The sequence below is a fragment of the Dermacentor variabilis genome, unplaced genomic scaffold, assembly GCF_050947875.1.
Source record: "Dermacentor variabilis isolate Ectoservices unplaced genomic scaffold, ASM5094787v1 scaffold_13, whole genome shotgun sequence".
Classification (NCBI taxonomy): Eukaryota; Metazoa; Arthropoda; class Arachnida; order Ixodida; family Ixodidae; genus Dermacentor; species Dermacentor variabilis.
Genome location: NW_027460291.1, coordinates 12122373 through 12143601, shown reverse-complemented (window position 1 = coordinate 12143601; position 21229 = coordinate 12122373). Strand labels below are relative to the sequence as shown.

Here is a 21229-nt window from a genome sequence, read left to right as displayed (position 1 = left end):
ACACCCGCCTCGCGTGCAAGAGGTCCGTGGTTCGAATCCCTACTAAATACAGACATACTTATTGTAATGATGGCCACCACGTGTACCACTTAGTATACTGCACGTTGGCATCGATTATTCATTGTTGCCCTTGCTTCAGCGTAAAGCAGCGGTGGCGTAGAGGTAGAACACCCGCCTCGCGTGCAAGAGGTCCGTGGTTCGAATCCCTACTAAATACAGACGTACTTATTGTAATGATGGCCACCACGTGTGCCGCTTAGTATACTGCACGTTGGCGTTGATTATTCATTGTTGCCCTTGCTTCAGCGTGAAGCAGCGGTGGCGTAGAGGTAGAACACCCGCCTCGCGTGCAAAAGGTCCGTGGTTCAAATCCCTACTAAATACAGACGTACTTATTGTAATGATGGCCACCACGTGTACCGCTTAGTATACTGCACGTTGGCGTCGATTATTCATTGTTGCCCTTGCTTCAGCGTGAAGCAGCGGTGGCGTAGAGGTAGAACACCCGCCTCGCGTGCAAGAGGTCCATGGTTCGAATCCCGGTGTGGCGCAATTTTTCACCGGATTAAAAAAAAAATCTGCGCGTTGATAAAATTGCATAAACAGGCCTGGAGTGTGGCCTGATCCCAGTGACCAGAACCAGTAACGCACTCCCTCACCAGAGCAGCATTGGCCACCCTGGTGCAGTAGTTGGCCACAACCTCCTATATGAACACCACAATCAAACCCCGGCCCTCAGTCCCCAGCAGCTGCGAAGCAACTGACCACAGCGGCGGTCAGAGCTGCGATACAGCAGAGGGTGCTAAGAATCCCTGGCTCCGGACAGGCTGCCATTGGAATATGAACCTGGCAACGTTTAACGCTAGAACGTTATCTAGTGAGACGAGTCTAGCAGTGCTATTGGAGGAATTAGAGGGCAGTAAATTGAATATAATAGGGCTCAGTGAAGTTAGGAGGCCAAAAGAAGCATATACAGTGCTAAAAAGCGGGCACGTCCTGTGCTACCAGGGATTAGCGGAGAGACGAGAACTAGGAGTCGGATTCCTGATTAATAGGAATATAGCTGGTAACATACAGGAATTCTGTAGCATTAACAAAAGGGTGGCAGTGCTTGTTGTGAAACTTAATAAGAGGTGCAAAATGAAGGTTGTACAGGTCTACGCCCCTACGGACAGTCATGATGACCAGGAAGTCGAAAGCTTCTATGAAGACATGGAATCAATGATGGGTAAAGTCAAAACAAAATACACTATACTGATGGGCGACTTCAATGCCAAGGTAGGCAAGACGCAGGCTGGAGACAAAGCAGTCGGGGAATATGGCATAGGCACTAAGAATAGCAGGGGAGAGTTATTAGTAGAGTTTGCGGAGCATAATAATATGCGGATAATGAATACCTTCTTCCGCAAGCGGGATAGCCGAAAGTGGACGTGGACGAGCCCGAACAGCGAGACTAGAGATGAAATATACTTCATACTCTGCGCTAACCCTGTCATCATACAAGATGTGGACGTGCTTAGCAGAATGCGCTGCAGTGACCATAGGATGGTAAGAACTCGAATTAGCCTAGACCTGAGGAGGGATCGGACGAAACTGGTACATAAGAAGCCGATCAATGAGTTAGCGGTAAGAGGGAAAATAGAGGAATTCCAGATCAAGCTACAGAACATGTATTCGGGAAGAGGACCTTAGTGTTGAAGCAATGAACGACAATCTTGTGGGCATCATTAAGGAGTGTGCAATAGAAGTGGGTGGTAAGTCCGTTAGACAGGGTACCAGTAAGGTATCGCAGGAGACGAAAGATCTGATCAAGAAACGCCAATGTATGAAAGCCTCTAACCCTACAGCTAGAATAGAACTGGCAGAACTTTCCAAGTTAATTAACAAGCGTAAGACAGCTGACATAAGGAAGTATAATATAGATAAAATTGAACATGCTCTCAGGAACGTAGGAAGCCTAAAAGCAGTGAAGAAGAAATTAGGAATTGGCAAGGATCAGATGTATGCGTTAAGAGACAAAGCCGGCAATATCATTACTAATATGGATCAGATAGTTCAAGAGGCTGAGGAGTTCTATAAAGATTTATACAGTACCAGTGGCACCTATGATGATTATGGAAGAGAGATTAGTCTAGAGGAATTCAATATCCCACAGGTAACGCCGGAAGAAGTAAAGAAAGCCTTGGGAGCTATGCAAAGGGGGAAGGCAGCTGGGGAGGATCAGGTAACAGCAGATTTGTGAAGGATGGTGGGCAGATTGTTCTGGAGAAACTTGCCACCCCGTATACGCAATGCCTCATGACCTCGAGCGTACCGGAATCTTGGAAAAACACTAACATAATCCTAATCCATAAGAAAGGAGACGCCAAAGACTTGAAAAATTATAGACCGGTCAGCTTACTGTCCGTTGCCTACAAAGTATTTACTAAGGTAATTGTAAATAAAATCAGGAACACCTTAGACTTCTGTAAACCAAAGGACCAGGCAGGATTCCGTAAAGGCTACTCAACAATAGACCATATTCACACTATCAATCAGGTGATAGAAAAATGTGCGGAATATAACCAACCCTTATATATAGCTTTCATTGATTACAAGAAAGCGTTTGATTCAGTCGAAACCTCAGCAGTCATGGAGGCATTGCGGAATCAGGGTGTAGACGAGCCGTATGTAAAAATACTGAATGATATCTATAGCGGCTCCACAGCCACTGTAGTCCTCCATAAAGCAAGCAACAAAATCCCAATAAAGAAAGGCGTCAGGCAGGGAGATACGATCTCTCCAATGCTATTCACCGAGTGTTTACAGGAGGTATTCAGAGACCTGGATTGGGAAGAATTGGGGATAAATGTTAATGGAGAATACCTTAGTAACTTGCGATTCGCTGATGATATTGCCTTGCTTAGCAACTCAGGGGACCAACTGCAATGCATGCTCACTGACCTGGAGAGGCAAAGCTGAAGGGTGGGTGTAAAAATTAATCTCCAGAAAACTAAAGTAATGTTTAACAGTCTCGGAAGAGAACAGCAGTTTACGATAGGTAGTGAGGCATTGGAAGTGGTAAGGGAATACATCTACTTAGGACAGCTAGTGACTGCGGATCCGGATCATGAGACTGAAATAATCAGAAGAATAAGAATGGGCTGGGGCGCGTTTGGCAGGCATTCTCAGATCATGAACGTCAGGTTGCCATTATCCCTCAAGAGAAAAGTTTATAACAGCTGTGTCTTACCAGTACTCACGTACGGGGCAGAAACCTGGAGGCTCACGAAAAGGGTTATACTTAAATTGAGGACGACGCAATGAGCTATGGAAAGAAGAATGATAGGTGTAACGGTAAGGGATAGGAAAAGAGCAGATTGGGTAAGGGAACAAACGCGAGTTAATGACATCTTAGTTGAAATCAAGAAAAAGAAATGGGGGGGGGGGCCATGGGCAGGACACGTATTGAGGAGGGAAGATAACCGATGGTCATTGAGAGTTACGGAATGGATTCCAAGGGAAGGGAAGCATAGCAGAGGGCGGCAGAAAGTTAGGTGGGTGGATGAGATTAAGAAGTTTGCAGGGACAACATGGCCACAATTAGTACATGACTGAGGTAGTTGGATAAGTATGGGAGAGGCCTTTGCCCTGGAGTGGGCATAACCAGGCTGATTATGATGATGATGGCCACCATGTGTACTGCTTACTATTCTGCATGTTGGCGTCGATTATTCGTTGTTGCCCTTGCTTCAGCTGCTTTGTTTAGTGTTCTCGCCATGTTTTTTCAAAGCAACAATTGTGAAAATGAGCTACGACGCTGAATATGCGAGAAAAAAGTATGAAGTAGCACTGGCAATTGCTGCAGTGGCATTGCTAGAAATGGACGTCCAGGCATCAAGCAAAAAGGTGCGTGATATACGGCAGCGTCTCATAGCCAACAACTGCCTGTTGACGGCGCTCGCTTCATCGCGATGTGCAGTTCAGCGACGGGTCTGGGCCTATCGTCGCCATGAAGAATGGTTCGAAAGAACACTACCAAAACTTGGCAGCCGACATTTCAAACAGTTGTTCAGGTTATCGGAAATGACATTCAGATACTTCGTTGACGTCTGCCTGCCAGCAATGCAACGGCAAGCGACAAATATGCACGAGTGCGTTGCTCTAGAAAAGCGTGTGGCGGCCAGCTTGTAGGAGCTGTGCTCGTGTGCGGAGTGCAGAACAGTAGCGGACATCTTTGGCATTGGTCGTTTTACCGTGAATGTGATCTACAAGGAATTTTGCGCGACTGTTGTTGCTACCCTCGAAAAGGAATGGGTCAAAATGCCTTCACCGGACGGCATGTCAGCTTATGTAAAAGAATTCTAGGCAGCATGTGACTTTCCGCAAGGCGTTGGGGCCCTGGAAGGCTGTCACATACCGGTATCACCGCCAAAGGAGCACCCAAGTGATTATAGCTACAAAGGCTGGTAAGTATGTCTCTATGGGTCTTTTTTGTTGTTGTTGACGTGATGAATAATTATGGCTGTAGTTGATGAAAACGTTTCACCAAATTGAAAGATTAATATTTAACATTGCCTTCGTTAAATGTTTTCAAAGCAATTAAAAGATAAATGCTAGGATTGCTGCACGTTTTGATATTTCACCAGTCATTACGCTCATTCTTAGTGGTGCACTGTGACGTGTGTAATTGTAACTCATTGCTACGTGTATTTATTTTCTTGTGCTCTGTAACTTCATAGTTATGTTGTTCATTGCAGGTACAGCATCGTATTGCTCGCCCTGGTCGACCATAAGTACCTGTTCAGGTACGTGAACGTCGGTTCACCAGGGCACTGTCACGACGCGTATGTGTACTGCCAGTCAGCATTGGCCGATATGGTTGAGGGACCCTTGTTCCAAGCCCCAACAGCAACAATCAGCGGAGTTGTGGTGTCACCGTTGATCCTGTGCGACCAGGTGTTTTTGCCGACTTCTAACCTAATGAAACCCTTCAAGAGCTTTGGAGAGAATGATCGGCGCAGCTCGTACAATTATAATTTATCAAGATCCCGGAGGATTGTTGAAACTGCGTTTGGGAGGCTCAAAGCTCAATTTAGGCTGGTTCTTAAGAAAATGGACGCCGACATTAGGAATATGCCAATGATCATAAGGGCCTGTTGCGTGCTCCACAACATATGTGAACACTTCAGACTCTTTCACAGCAGTGGCTGCAAGAGTGATATTCAAAGTATGGTGTATGTGCAACCTGAACATTCTACAGATGTGCACGTTGGAAGCGGACCATATGTTCGAGGAGCCCTCATTGAATAAAATAGCAAATGTGAAGGCCACCAAAGTTTGTGATGCAGGGATGTGTTCACTTTGCTGCGCTTCTCATCATTGTCCACTTGTACGCATACATATCCACGTTTTTTGTCTCCCCTTTTGAATTCTCTGTGAACTGCAAAGCAGTTTCTAAGTCAAAGTAAAGTAGCTAAGTCACTGAATAACAGCATGTTAGCGGGATCATCATGTTGCTTCACAAGCTATCTTTATCAGAAACAACAAAGTTGCCTGCACGATTGTGTGCATTACAGTGATGCAGAATAGTATCAAATATTTTACAGGCCTTTTATCAACATTTTCTCTAAGCCCATAATAGCTGTTACCTTCAGTCAAACTAACCATTACACAGTAAATAGCGAATTATAGGAGCTGCTGAACAGCTCCCCGTTATGTCTCTTGCATCTAGCAACTGGTATGTCACACACGATCATGATCCTCATACAGTACATTTTTTTGCTTCGTAGCAGAGAAAGTAGGAAAATTGAAAGCTGAATGACTTATCTTACACTGACCTTACAATGCAATAACAGTGCAAGACCAAAAGTTTTTTACACACCCCAAAAGTGCAAACCAGCATTTATAGGCAGGCTGAACTACGGCACAGATCACCTTTTAAGCACTACAAGCACATGTAAACATAGTGGGTAGCAGGTGACGGCTCTACTGTAGCACAGCCAATAGTTCCGACAAATTACGTCTTGCCCCATTTATTCAACTTTTTGTTTACTGAAGCAGCAGTTCTGTATCAATACGACAGGAGACTGGATTGAATGAAAACATGTTTTGTGGTCCCTTTTATACATGTGTGTTGCTGATGTGTGCCAGCTGATGCTGGCACTCCGTATATTCATAATATACAAGGTTTGTCTGGGAAGTAGTAGGACTGATTTTTTTCCCACCACGACGGGGTGAAGGAGGAAGATGTTATTGCACTGGTTGGGTGGCTTAGCTACGGTTGCACCAGATGTCTGCAAGCCTTCAGGGAGTGTAGATAGAGCTGAATCACTTTAAAAGTGCATTGTCATCTGCAGAATGAATCGTCTGTTAGAGCAGCGTTACGCAGGCAAGTTTTGCATCAAACTGGATAACTGTGAGTGAGACCCATTGCATGATGAAGTGTGTTCGAGTCACACAAATTGTTTCAGGAGGGAAGAGGGCAAGAGGGGGGAGGGGTGTAACGAGGAAGCCGAAGAGCATTTCAGTTTCTGCATTCCAGAGAGCCTTCAGTGATTGGCAAAGTCGCTGAAAATGCTATGTTGATACAGACGGGGCATATTTTGCAAACTATTAAGTCTGTGTCAAAATTGTGAATACATTTTTTTTAATTCAGTCCTACTACTTTCCGGAGAAACCCTGCATGTATGTTCACAATAGAAAACATCTATTAAGAATGCTTCTGTACTACTAAAGAATTCCAGCATCATGCATAAACAACCTGCAGCCCTGAGGCTGTAAGCTGAGCAACAGCTGCATCAGTTTCTTCACTAGGTACAAGGACGAAATGACCAGTAGGTCGCAACAAATGCGGGACGTGACCTCCCGTCAATCTTTATTAAAATACTGCTCCAGCAGGCCAACAAGTCTTCCTTGGGCATTTATCTGTCTCTCTCTGAGCACCCGCTCTTTTTTGGTTGCCAATTCCAATGCCTGCCGAAGCAGGCGTTGCTCATTAAGAAGGTCCCGCTGAAATTCGCTTGTGCCTGTAAGCTTTCGCTTTTGAGAACGACGCTGGTTCTCGTTTGTTAGCTGAGTTCTCTGATGGCACCCCATCTGCCAGTCCTGACGTGGGGACTGCTCCCGATGGCTCCAGCTCCCATTCATCCTGGGTGTTATGTGGCGATTGGTAGCCATGCTACAGATCAACTGAAGGGTGAAAAGAATTGTATCTTAAGCGCACATACACAACAGTGAAACTTGATTTAGTGGCATCCTACTTAGCTCATTAAGGCTACCTCATCACACCTGATTATCAAAACCATACATTTGTCTTCTATAGGCCTTTTTTACAATGTGGCTCTAGTGTGTTCATGACACCAAAAAACTTCCTGTTGCACATTTTCTGCACCCAGTTTTACCAGAAAGCATGTGATTTGTAGCGCTATACGTGAGAAGATGGGGCACTACCTCATTGTATGCCTGCATGCACATTACAGTGCTTGAAAGGGCATTCTTGCCTGCATATGCAGGTACATTGCTTGATATGTGGCCTTGTTACTGCTTGAGTGCACATCAGTTCATGTCAGTAAAAGTGCGACGAGAGCAAGGGAAATTGCTGAATCATTTTAATTAAGCTTGATGTGTGTAAGCAATTCATCAACAGTATCATTAAACTGCACTTAATCATGCTTTTATTTCATCTTGCTTTGCGTGCTTTTCTGTCACCTCGTCGTCATTCACTTGATGTACACAATTTTCATGCTTCTGAATAAGAAATTTTCGGGAGCACTTGCCCTGCCTCAATTGGCAGTTTGTTTTGTTTGCGTTTTCAGCCATACCTATCCAAAACTGTACCGACTTGTCCATTCTTATGCATTTAAATGCACAACATGCTGAGTATGCTTCATGCAGTTTTATGAGCATGCATTTGTACAGGTTTATCACGACGAACTTGCCTGTTCAAATGTGGCATCTGTGTGCACTTCTGCCAGTGACTGGTCATGCGCTAGCGGTGCTTCCAGAGAGCGGTGCGGTTCGTTAGAGCACAGCCGTGGCACAGGTGCCGAGCCTGTTGTGCCCAACGTCTGGAAAGGTCGGTGAACAGTGCCAGTGTATGAACTAGGCAAAATCCATAGTAAGCACACTTCATGCAGGAAAATTACAGTATGTGCTTTAGCGCTATACTTTCAAAATAAACAGTGGCCGTGTGCCAGTGACCTCGATTAACAGGGATAGGCGGGCTAGTTGGTGGTTGGTATTGGAATGCATCATGTAACTGGGCAAACAACAACAAAGAAGGAAACATACAGGACACACACCTGTGTGTGTGTTTCCTTCTTTGTCCGTTGTTTGCGCAGTTACTTGATGCATTCCAATATCGACCTTGATTATGCGTGACATAACTAGCATTTGCGCAACTCTCAAAATTAACATGCATGCATGCACGCACTGCTGCTTGAATTTTCACTGTCACTGAGCAGGCCAGCGGATTTTGCACCATCTAGTAAACATGGTTAGCAGTCTTGGCAACAGAGAATAAATACTTCGGGTGATTTTATGTTCCATCAAATCACACTATAGTTACACACTTCAATTTACGCTCCCAGCCGGGGTTTCTTTTTTTTTTCTTTGAAAGACGAGCCCAGCACATATGGGTCTGAAACGGATGCTGCGGTAGTGTTCTTTTGAGGGAATTCAGCTGTTGCTTCTAATGTTTCAATTCGGAAGGCATATCAAGTGCATCTTCACCAAATACAAAAAGACAAAGAAATAAAACAATGCAGTCACCCATTGAATGAACCACGGCCGATCGACGAAAACATGCGCATGAACCCACACACACATCTCACGACATCAATATACTAGCCTTTAATGACTGGAAATTAAGTGACAATGCTGTTTCTGCCAATTTGCAGCACATAATATTGACGCTTACCTGTACATTTGGGTGAGGTTGTCGATCTTGCTCTGCGCCTGTTTTCTTGTCTGGATAATTCCGAGCCTGGCGAGTCCTTGCACAATGCTTTCATATACTCCAGCGTTCCTCCGCTCTCCTCTCAGCTGGTCGAGATGTTCTTCCCAAAGACTTGTCAAAGTCCATGTCTCCTGTTCACCCCACATTGTTCGTGGTTGCGGTGGGGCCGTCTGTTGGGTTGCCGTTTGCGAGGAGTCCGAGCCGCTCATTCCTTGTGACTAGGCAGCGGTAGGTGCGCGTAAACTCGGTAAAATAAAGAACTACAAAACAAAAGTGACAAGGGAAGACGCGCAGAAAAAAGCCAAGGAAACGGATGCCTAGCAGCCGCTCGCCAAAGAACCAAATCGCAGATGGCACCCGTGTTTGTGTCGATCGTGTCAATGTTGCTGCTGACGACAGGCCATGCCGGCGCTGCTGTACCGGCACATTTGTGATGGAGATTGCAGGTGTCCCGAAAGTGTTTAGTACCTTAGTAATAGTATTCCGTACTTATAAGCTTGTTCTGAAGAGGTAAAAAATGAACTTCCATATTTTTGGAGATTTTTTTTTTTCTGCTGTCGGACGCCCTCTAGGTTCGAGAGTATTCCCTTGAGGTTTCAAAGGATGAACACGCACTTCTTTGACTCAAAACTCTCTTCCTGTAGGGCTCCTTTCCTATGCCTGTGTGACAACGCGCATTCTCCCTTGAAGTAAAGGATCTTTGGTTTAAAGGACTTTGAAAGTGCCCGTGTGACTGGGGTATTAGGGAGTCATATTGGTGGCCGTGCATGGATAATCACATTGAAGAACTTGTACGCACGTGTAACCTGTCAGTCATGTGACAAATCAGCACGTACATCTGCAGCTCCAATGCAACCCATCAGTCTTCCCAAGAAAGCCTGGGAAAAAGTTGCTATCGATATTGTGGGACCTTTCACGTAAGCTTTAGCTGACTGCCAGTTTGCCATTACACTTATTGATTATTACAGCAAGTGGCCAGAGGTGTCTTTCGTACAGGATGCGACCTCGTCTACATTGAGAAAATTCCTACTTGAACTTATGCAGTATGTCTCAGTAGTGTTTTTATGCAGCACGCAGGATGTCTTAATCCAGGATGAGACGTCATCATCATCAACCTGGTTATGCCCACTGCAAGGCAAAAGCCTCTCCCATACTTCTCCAACTACCCCGGTCATGTACTAATTGTGGCCATGTTGTCCCTGCAAACTTCTTAATCTCATCTGCCCTCCTAACTTTCTGCCGCCCCCTGCTACGCTTCCCTTCGCTTGGAATCCAGTCCATAACCCTTACTGGCCATCGTTTATCTTCCTTCCTCATCACATGTCCTGCCCATGGCCATTTCTTTTTCTTGATTTCAACTAAGATGTCATTAACTCGCGTTTGTTCCCTCACCCAATCTGCTCTTATCTTATCCCTTAACATGTGCAGCAGTGGCGTAGAGGTAGAGCATCTGCCTCGCGTGCAAGAGGACCGTGGTTCAAAGAGGACCGCGTGTTGATAAAATTGCATAAATAGGCCTGGAGTGCGGCCTGATCCCGGTGACCAGAACCGGCAACGCACTCCCTCACCAGAGCAGGATTGGCCACCCTGGTGCAGTACTTGGCCACAACCTCCTATATGAATACAGCAAAGACGTCATACTTTACTAATCATGCAACATAAATGAACTGCAAGTTGCTTTTACACAGTAGCAGTCTCAGTTGTGTTTTCATACAGCACGCAGTATGTATGCACACGGAGGTGAGAGGAGGGGGTGGCACGTGCCCGCTGTGCCACCCGCTGGATATGCCACTCGTTGATAGCACGATGGCCTAGTTGAGCTTCGTGGTCAGTGTTCAGTTCACGTATGTTACAGAGATACGAAATTCACTCATATTTAGCTATCCGCAATCGAAATATTCTTTATTCATGTAGGCATTTTATCATTTCTCCTTAATGTAACCTACTCATAGAAGAACCAACATTTGGGCAACTTGGTAGTGGTTGAACATCGTGATGGAGCAGCGTTAGTGACGAATACACAAGGAAGGCCTTGTGCTGCCCTGTATATTTCCTTGTGTCTTCGTCATTTGTACTGCCCCGCCAAGATGTTCAACCTACTGATAGTAAAAAGGGAGCGTTTGTGTGTGCTCAGTTTGATGAATCGGTCAAATGCAAGAGTGCTGACTGTGACATGTTCTTCATACGTAGCTATGGATCACCTATGCATGCAATATTTCTAAATATCTTTCTTTGGATGAATGTACAGTAACACCCATAAATGGTGCCAGTCTGTTTTGAAATGTTGGCAGCTGTTTTAGTTATGTAAACGATACATTTTTTCATGGCATACATAAAGACTGAGAGGTGTTCTGGTGTGGTGCTGTGTAGGACATCGCAAGGGTGTGCCACATACGTTTCCACGGTTTGGCAGAACTTTCTCTCTGGGCTGTGCAAGCTGTGTACAGGACCCTATCCCCCATGGCAACCAAGCTAGCTTTCCTGCCGTGCTGTTTCCCAAGCGAGTGGTGGCGCTGTTTCAGGCGCTGTGTGTTCATTTTTGCTGGCCTTGTGTCAAATGTCTCGATGCAGCACAAATCACTTGTCATTATTTCCAGTCTCCTCTGCATTTGCATGTCTGTGCTAACAGCGCAAGTCATTTGAGCTTTCTGAGGGGTTTAATAACATTGTCATCATTCTCCATCTCATGTATGGTGAAAACAAACATGGGAAAGATTTCATTGCATCAGAAACAGGATCCTGCTGTGCACCAAATTTCCAATTTCACTATTGTATAATTATTGGTGTAGCAATATTAATCATAGGAGAAAAATTCTATGATTAAAATTGTTACACCAAATATACAATAGCAAAACTGGCATAGCTAAAGACTGGTATTTAACACTCAGTATGTTTCAGTAAGAAAAGATCACGCTAAAAAGATAAGGCTGTACCAGTGCTGTATTAACGTTTTGAAATACTCTTTCCTAAGGCAATAGAAGGCTGGAATAAGCTGCCTAGTCATTTATTCACTTTATTATCTGCATGCCGTAATTTGTCATGTGCCGATTGTATACAATTTTACTCTTGTGGTATGCAAAGCTGTATGCAATGAATGTTTCCTTTTATGAGTGCTTCTTTTTTTGTTTAACTTTATTTAGGACTGTTCAATGCTTATGTGATGTTAATACCTGTTGTTTCTACTACTGTTTTAACAATATGCCAATTTTATGTTGGAACTAAGCCTCCCCCATACAATAATGCTTTATGGGTGATGTAGGTACGTGTAATAAATATGTCTACTGTATATAAGGCCTACACACTCCAGGTCAAACACCGTGCTGTTTTCTGATACGACTCCAAACAAATGTGTAACTTGTATGACTGCATTGTCTTTTTTCTTCACTAACAGATGATGTCAGGTAGGTAGTTCCACATGCAGATGGTGTGTAGGAGTGCAAATAAATAATAAACAAAACAGCCATTCCGCTATAGATGCACTTGAAGCCGAGGTAGTTACGTAAGCTCTGTGGCCTGGACAGAAGGACTTAAGACGCAAGGGTGTAGTTGTTGGGAAATGAGTATGAAGGCTCGCCATTATGTTGAGACCCAATGAGGGCGAAGCACAATATATTTTAGCTGTATTGGATTGGTAATTATAATTACTGGAAATAAATGCAGGAGCCCCTATTTTAACTTTCTCTTTAGAGGTAGATAAACTGGTAAATAAGGGCAGCAGATTGCAGATACATACACTCGTGGATGGACAAGTGTGGCTATACTAGATAGAACATGGGTCTGTGTGTTAAAGGGGCCCTCAAATACTTTTAGAATGTAGCAAGAAAACATTGTTGATCCCTTGATGAGGCTCCTATGAACATGCCAGTCAAATGTTATCGCACTGCATGCAGCAGAGAATGTAAAACCTGGTGCCATTGTTGCAGTTGCCTCTGGGATGAACAGTGTAGTGTAGACACCGTGGCCGCCAGGGGGTGCCGCCAAGAGCCATCTTGCTGCCAAGGCATTCAACCTTAGCGTGGGGCCCTCTTGCTGTCTCTCCTGTAGGGCTTCCAGTGCACTAGTGGAAATGATGATAGGAGAAAGCTGCTCCTCGGTCTGACAACTACATCTAACTTTGCTTGTGCTTAATGGATTAAAAAAAAGAAAGCTTTACGGCAGGGGTGTCGTGAGACGACATATTAGTGATGTCATTCAGTAATTAGTTATAAAAGTAAAGGCCCCTTTAAAAGCGTAGAAAACTAGGTATGAAGTTGTTTTTAGGCTGCATTCCATAGGAAAATGCAGCTCCGTAGTAAATTTCCACGACTGCATCTCGTACCGGATATTGCTTTTCTGAAGCAATACTGATATAGGTAATTGAAGTCGTTGGGATTCTGTGATTGTGAATGTGAGATGTCACGATGTGTTTGAGTACTTTCAACAGATGCATGTTAGCAAATGGTCGCCCAGAAAATATTTACCACCACTCTTGAGTGTAGTTGTAATGTTTGTGATCTGTTGGAAGCTGACTTACCAGCTGTGCTTACCAGAACATAAGGTAAATTATTTTCTTCAAACTGAAATACTGCCTCCGACTGCACTTCGCATGGAAGCTTGTGCTTTTTGGTGATTCATTGGAAAAAAGGGCGCAGCACGAGAGAGAGCGACATCGTGTCAGTCTTTTTTGCGCTGTGTCCTTTCTTTCCCCGACTGCACTGTCTTGAGGGGAAATAACTGGTTTTAGTAAAGAATGTTAGGGCCTCAGGAACAGAACTACATTAGGACCCCTCAAGCCACTACTGCTTTTAGTGCTTGCACTTCAAGATTATACAGGGTGTTTCACTTAGGCTAAACTTTAAAAATATGCAAATGCTACATAGCTGGACAGAACCAAGGTAGCATTGTATGCTGTTGCTTGGAGCTGCTCTGATTACTTTTTTGCTTTGTGCCCAGTTAAATAATTTGTCTTAATTAATTTTCAATTATTATACTTAGATGAAAAGTGTCAATGAGAAAATTGTGAGGCAACATGAGAGAATCCCAATACAGCTTTCTGTTGCTCAATACGTGCTGCATAAAAGTGTGTTTCCGAGCATGAAAGATGCCCGCGAATGCATGCAGTGCTTCGAGCGGCCAGTCGTGCTGTAATTTTGCATGTATTTGTGGGCATCTTTCATGCTCATAAAATCACTTTTATGTAGCGTGTATTGAGCAACAAAAAGCTACATCGGGAGTTTTTAATGTTGCTCTACAATTTTTTCATTGGCACTCTTCACCTAATTATAATAATTGAGGTGCTAAATAATTAAAACGAATTATGTAATTACGTGGGGTGCAAAAAATCTGAGTATCTCCAAGTGACGACAAACAGGTGAAATATCCTATAGTCGGCTGGAGTGCTGAATTTCAGAGGGGAAAGTCCCATGTGCGATACCACTTGTTATCCATGTTGAGATGATGATTATTGCAATGTTGTGGATGGGACAAGACTGGATGGGCAGGACAGTGACAGACCACGAGGCTGCTGCCTTTTTATTGTTGCTTCATGAAGCTAATCTTCGGTTATGAAGCACTCAAGGCCAGCGTCAGTTAATTAGTGACTCTCTTCCTATAGACCTGCTCCAGGCCATGACAGGCAGGCATCATTCTATTGGTCCTGAGCTTTTTATTGTCGTACAGAAAAAGAAGCATAACTGCAGATTACGGTGGTGACGTATTGAAGCCAGTCAACGAAAAAAATGTGACAAGTTTTTTTTTTTCTTCTGTACATGGGCCTGTGTGTTGGCAAAGATGTCGTAGGTTTCTTGTTTACTACATGAAGCTTTCTTTAAAACTGATGGTAGCGCTAAAAAGGATGAACAAACGGTGAAAAGACAACACGACGACGAGGAAACGCTAAAAAAAAAGCGTTTCCTCGTCGTCGTATCGTCTTTTTACCGTGTGTTCGTCCTTTTTAACGCTACCATCAGTTTTAAAGAATGCATCACCAACTAGCCCAGCACCAAGGTTTATTGATACATGGAGCTTATCTATAGTGGCATTACCAGGTGTTCACAAGTAAGCATCTTCATTACCATTATGGCGATATGGAGGTGATCATTTCTTGGTGTATACACCCAATTGCGGACAGCTGGACCACTTTGGCGTCAATAGCCGCACGGCTGGTTGCTCGAGGCACTTTGTGTGCATTCGCATGCTTCTTTCATGCTTGGAAAAACACTTTTATGTAGCATGTATCCAGGAAGCTGTATCTGGAGTTTTTCATTTTGCTGTACAATTTTCTCATTGACGCTTTTCATGAAATTACAATATTTAAGAAGTTGATGAATTAAGACTATGTAATTAGGTAGAATACAAAAAATCTATCTCCAAATGATAGCATACAACATTACCATGGTTCGGTCCAGCTACATGACATTTGCATATTTTTAAGTCTTGGTACATGATAGTTTGGACACCGTGTATAGGGGTCAACCTGTGTTCGTGTTCAATATGTTTTCAAGTAAATATGGTAACTAGCATCAACCAGATGGTGGCACATTCTGACACTCGTGAGATTGTCAAAGTTGCACGATCACTCATGTTTTGCTTTTGCATCTCTTCCACGAAGCCAAGTCTTCATTGTGCACAAGTGTGAGCCATTTGACATTTTAGAAATGTATTCCATGACTGTAGCCGAATATCTTCTTTATTGGCCTTTTAAGGAAGGATGGCAAGCTGACTTGCACACTTCTGAAGGACTGCATTATGTGTTACTGAAGTTTCATTTCCTCTTAACCACTTATCCGATGGATGTTTCTACTGCTATCCCTGCAACATGTCTGCACTGCTTCAACAAATGCCTTTCATGCAATGCTTCTGGAGCCTTCACCTGTTAAATGCTCTTATTGCTGCAATTTTCGGAGGCTTTCTCAGGTGTGTTGAATTTAACTAGCTTTTATGCTGATGTATAACTTCCTTGTTGTTGTTATAATACAGTACCATTTTTTTTGCGTGTGCACATTTTGATCAGTGTATGCGAAAAACTGTTATTGTGACACTGTATTATTTAGCTACATTAGCAGGGGAAAAGTGGCATCTGAAGCCACAGGTCAATGCCCGCTGTTCACCAAGTCTTTTTCTCTTCACTATGCAGATGGGAAAGGCGAGGCTGAAGGCCACCAAGTGTAACCCAGGTGACAACAAGCCTGTTCACGTGAAGAAAGGAGATTCCAAACCCGCGGTATGTATGTCCCGCTTGTATTCATGTCATGGGTGGCCTGCAGCAGGTGTAAATACTTTGTAAATACTTGGCAGAGTTGTGCATGTCCAAGTATACTTTAGAGGCTGCTGTAAAATAGCTGAAGGCAGGGGTTACGATGCATACTCGTAATGCGTTATGCATCTACTGAAGAGACCAAAATTAATTGAAACCAGGTAAAAATGGTGTTCCAAATGTGCAGTACTGAGAATGATTCAAGCTGCACTTGTCTGTTTCAGGGTTAAGATGTGCAGCAATGTGGTGCCAGCCTTGCCTCATCTCCACTTCTGCATGAACAGTTGCTGGGTCTGGTTAACCAAGCTTCTTGCCAGCTGCATGCTGTGTCTACGGGCGGCACGGCATGGGTTGCCCAGATTGTCTTAGGCCATTTTACTATATTGCATAAGAACACTGTGTGAGCCTGCCCGAAAGCCTGGGCCAGGTAAGCCCATTTTTAATGGGCCCGGGATGCCCTCTGGCTTGAAGCCGTGGGCCTGGGCCATGCCTAATCCCGCTCACTGATGAGCCTAGATTGGACCTTCGAACACATGCTGGCACTCAGCATATCTTCAAGGCATTCTATATAAAGGTCAAGTGAGAAGTTGGGAGAACTGTCTCCTAATTATCTTATCAAGCAAAATAGAACAAGTTATAATTTCAATTTTATATATTTTTGGGGGGGAAAAGTGTTAATTCTTTTTGTTGCTACAAAAACAAGGACTGTTCTCGCAGAAAAAGTTATACTACAAAACGCTGTATATAGTCCAACTTAGCACTTTTTGAGATTGCACTATTTTGTTGCTCTTGACACGATTGTTTCGTTGCACTTGTGTGTGATTTTACCACTTGTATTTAATTCCATTGACGATTGCTATATGGGTACTGCTGTTTACCTAGATAGCTTTCACCTTATAAGAGCATTAGCAGTGTTTCTCGTGGGCCTTAAATTTGTGAATGCGAATGTGTTCATTGTGTGGTCAGCAGTGCAGGGCATTTCCCACCTCAAAGAGGCCTATGTGAAATTTCAGCTGTTTTAGCATCACATATAATTTTATGCCTTTTCTTACCGTAAGAGCCATTTTATTGCGACAGCAATTAGCACACTGGATGGATGGACGGATGGAAGGTAGGAGCGTCCCTTTTGAAACGGGGTGATGACAGTTGCCACTATGCTCAGCTCATTTTTGTTTAACTGTGTTGGAATTTATTCAAATAAGCCATTTTCTTTAAATATGTTTTCCAACACTTTTAACTTTATGTCACCTCTCTGCTTTTGAGCCACCAATCCTCCGATTGCATTTTGCTAATTTCCACCACATATTTATTTACATGACTATTGTTATCTCTGAACCCTATGGCCTCAGGAAGCGTGACTGTGCCCGCATCGACATGGGGATGGATACCATCACATTTTAGTATGAGGTGTTCTATTGTTTCTGCAGATTTACCACACACAGTACACGGGTCTTCTTCGTTAAATTTCTTTTTATAGCTCTGCGTTCCAAGACATCCTGACCTAGCTTCAAAGAGAAGGGCACTGCCTCTTGAGTTATCATAAAACGCCTCCTTCCTGATCTGCTGTTTCCAGTCTCGATATAGTTCAACACTATGCTTCTTTTCCATTGAATTCATCCAATTTTTACTTTCTGCATTTTTAACCTGTCGTTTAATGCTCTTTCTCCGTCCTCGTGTCTGGCATATTTACTGGTTAGCTTCCTAGTTCTTTTCGGCCATTGTGAGTCAACGCTCTTTCTGTATAGGTATTTAAATAACTTAGCTACCCACCTGTTATTGTCCAATTTCCTCAGGCGTTTTTCATGTAGGATTTTACTCAGAGCTTCCCGTGCTTTGAACGATGCCCAGCCCATATCCCTCTGTACTGCTTCGTTTGGGGTTTTCCTGTGGGCACCTAGTGCTAATCTTCCAACAGCTCTCTGATTTACTTCTAGTCTCGACTGAACTTCTGCCCTTAGGCACAGGACCGCATTCCTGAAACTAAGCCCCGGCACCATTACTCCCTTCCAAATACCTCTCAGTACCTCATACATGTACCCCCACAATGCCTTATGTTTCATTATCCTGGCATCTCTTCGCCCTTTTGCTATGAGAGACTATTCTTGCTTTTCCGTGTACCTGTGCCCTTTGTTTATCCATACCCCGAGATATTTGTATTCGGCCACTTGGGGTATTTCGTGGCCTTGTATTGTAAGCTCCTGATCAGCTGTATCGTTGAAAAACATCCCACCGGACTTAGTTACACTAAAACTGAAACCTAGACTGTCTTCTTCGTCTCCACAGTAATTTACCAGATTTTGCAAATCACCCTGGCTATCTGCTAACAGTACAATATCGTCCGCATGCATTAAACCCGGTAGTCGTTGCCCAACAACCTTTATGCCTAATCTGTACGACAGATTATACCCTAGATTGCGTCCTTGTAGCCTTCTTTCCATACTTATCATATAAAGCATGAACAGCAACGGTGATAGAGGACAACCTTGTCTTAAACCTTTGTGCACCTCGACAGTTGTCATACTCTTAATTCCTTCCGATGTTATTTCAACATTATTTTCTCGATATATTTCCTGTAGAAAATCAATTGCCTCATGACCGATACCTTCATCTTTTAATATGTTCCACAGGAGTTCCCTGTTCACATTGTTGTATGCACCGCTTATGTCCAGGAAGGCTAAATACAGAGGTGTATTTTTCGCCTTAGCTATTTCTATGCACTGGGTAAGCACGAACAGGCTATCATCTAAGCGCCTACCACTTCTGAACCCGTTCTCAAATTCTCTGAGTATTCTATTACTTTCTACCCATGACTGCATTTTTAATTTCACCGCCTGCATTGCCAGCCTATATATAACTGATGTTATCACACTTGGTCGGAAGGATTTTATGTTCGTCTTATCGACTTTCCCTTTATAAATCAAATACATTTTACTGTTTCCAGCTGTGCGGAATTTGCTTATTTGTTATGACTGCCTCCAATGCTTTCATCAGCATTTCCTTGCTTCTTGGGCCAAGTTCATTAATTAACTTGATTGGAATTTCGTCTATCCCTGTGGACGTGCCTTTTGGAACATTTGCTTCCGCCCTTTTCCAGTTAAGATTGGTCAGTTCTAAGCTGTTGTCTATTGTGCTATACTGTGTTGCTTCCTCATTTGGGGCGATTACCCTATCGCCTTTCCTAAATGACTCGGCTATAACTGAACCAATGTAGTTCTCAGCGACATCTCCCTCTAAACAATTTCCCTCGGCATTGTGAATCTGTACCTGCTTTCTGTGATTCGCTTTACCCAGCCAGCTTATATGGTTCCAAAATTTTCTTGACCCCCCTTTAGTTGCATCGCGAACTTCAGCCAGCCAGCGATCAGAGGACTGCTTTATTTTAGTCTGGACGAGGACCTGCACTTGTTTTCTTTTGTCGATAAGATTCCCATTTTTGGCCTATTTCCTCTTCAGATAGCTGCGCCCTCTTTGCTTCTCTGTGTTCCCGTGATGCCAACCGTTGTTGTTCAATGGCCTCCCTAATTTCCTTATTCCACCAACTTCGTGGCTTCCTCTTTGCTCTCCAGCGGTGTACTCCTTTTACTACTTTTATTTTTATACTAATGAGTAGTTCTAACTGATTATAATTCCACTGTTCCATGGGATGTTTTTCTATTGCTTCCTCTATGCCGGCCGCTATTCGCGCTATTTGTTCGTCATTTAATTTTGCATTCTCTTTTTGACTTTTCTGCATTTCTCTTTTGAGCAGGGCTCCCAACTGCAGACTAATACGCTTATGATCACTTCCGAGGCTGTACTTCCCCTCTTCGTCTATTTCCATTGCGAGCTTCCTATACATCCCCTGCAACATTAAGCAGTAGTCAATGGTCGTTTGCCTGTTACGGAATTCCCACGTGATTTGTCCCTCGCACTTAGTTTCTCTATTTACTATAACTAGGTTGTGTCGCTCACTGAAGTCTAGCATCAACTTCCCATTACAATCTGTGTATCCATCCAGATCCTAGATGTGGCCATTCATGTCGCCCAGCCGACAAATATCGGCACCTTCTCCAAACTGCTTTATATCGTCATTGAGACACTTCACTAGATCCTTGTTCTCTTGCCTGTATTTGTCCCCTGTCCCTAAATAAACTACTCCTAGCCATGTCTTTTTACCGGCAATTGTACCTGATACCCAGACATGTTCTTTGCAAGTTGACTTTATTCTTTGCCAATTTGTTCCTTGATGTATCAGTATACGTGCACCTCCTCCCTTCCTCTCCGTGGTTATTCTGTTGCTCCCTTCCCAGACGTAGCCTTCAATAAACGGTGGGTCTTCTAGATCCCTGAGATGTGTTTCGCATAGCGCTTACACACCTACTTCTTTGTCCTTTAACTGCTGTTCTATTTCTAACCACTTCACTCTCTTTCTACTGCCTTGCATGTTTATGTACCTGATCCTTGTGTTAAAATTTCTTTTTGTAGTTTTCTTCCTGGACCTCATAGTGGCCATTCTATTGGCGTCAGCCTCTATTGTTGCACTTTCTACATTGTTTCTACCTACCCCTACGCCCTTAGCCACAGTGGACCCCCAAAAAAGGGGCTGAAGGGGCTCCCATGCTGCTGCCATTGTGCTGTCACGGTATTGCCGCACACGCATGGACCACATATAGAGGGTTAGAAGGTTTACATAGAGACACAGAGTGCATTTAGCTGCAAAAACATCGAAGCCAAGTCTCTCTCGTGCAGGGTGTGAGACCGGCCTAGCTGGTGTTCCATCTCGTTACACCCTGGTGTAATAAGACGGATCACTCTTTCACTTTGCTCAATAGCCTCTGCTTGAGCCAGGGCAACATTCTGGCTTCCACTGTTGCCATGAGCATTGTGCATACGCACGCCAGCATTCCTCCCGCGCAGCTGTGTACTTACCACACCGTAGTGAATACCTGATGGGAAATAGCTGTACACATGAAGCTATATCTAGCGCTGATAAACTCCAAAAGCTTTCCCCATTTTCCGCCTGCATCGTCAAGGTGCAACACCAACACCGTTGCTGAAATTCCTCATGCGACAGCATA

General features: G+C 43.8%; 1 protein-coding gene across 6 annotated transcripts in view; it reads left to right on the top strand.

The window, feature by feature from the left end:
* LOC142566730 (uncharacterized) overlaps positions 1–21229 on the top strand; it is a 106037-nt gene that overhangs the window by 3396 nt on the left and 81412 nt on the right. For 4 of the 6 annotated variants that reach the window (XM_075677592.1, XM_075677591.1, XM_075677588.1 and 1 more), the window contains exon 2: positions 16053–16139. In XM_075677592.1, the coding sequence (XP_075533707.1) occupies positions 16053–16139 (87 nt within the window). Of the gene's footprint in view, positions 1–4739; positions 4788–16052; positions 16140–16396; positions 16464–21229 lie in introns of those variants that run through there. The other 2 variants (XM_075677593.1, XM_075677594.1) reach the window with 2 other exon arrangements.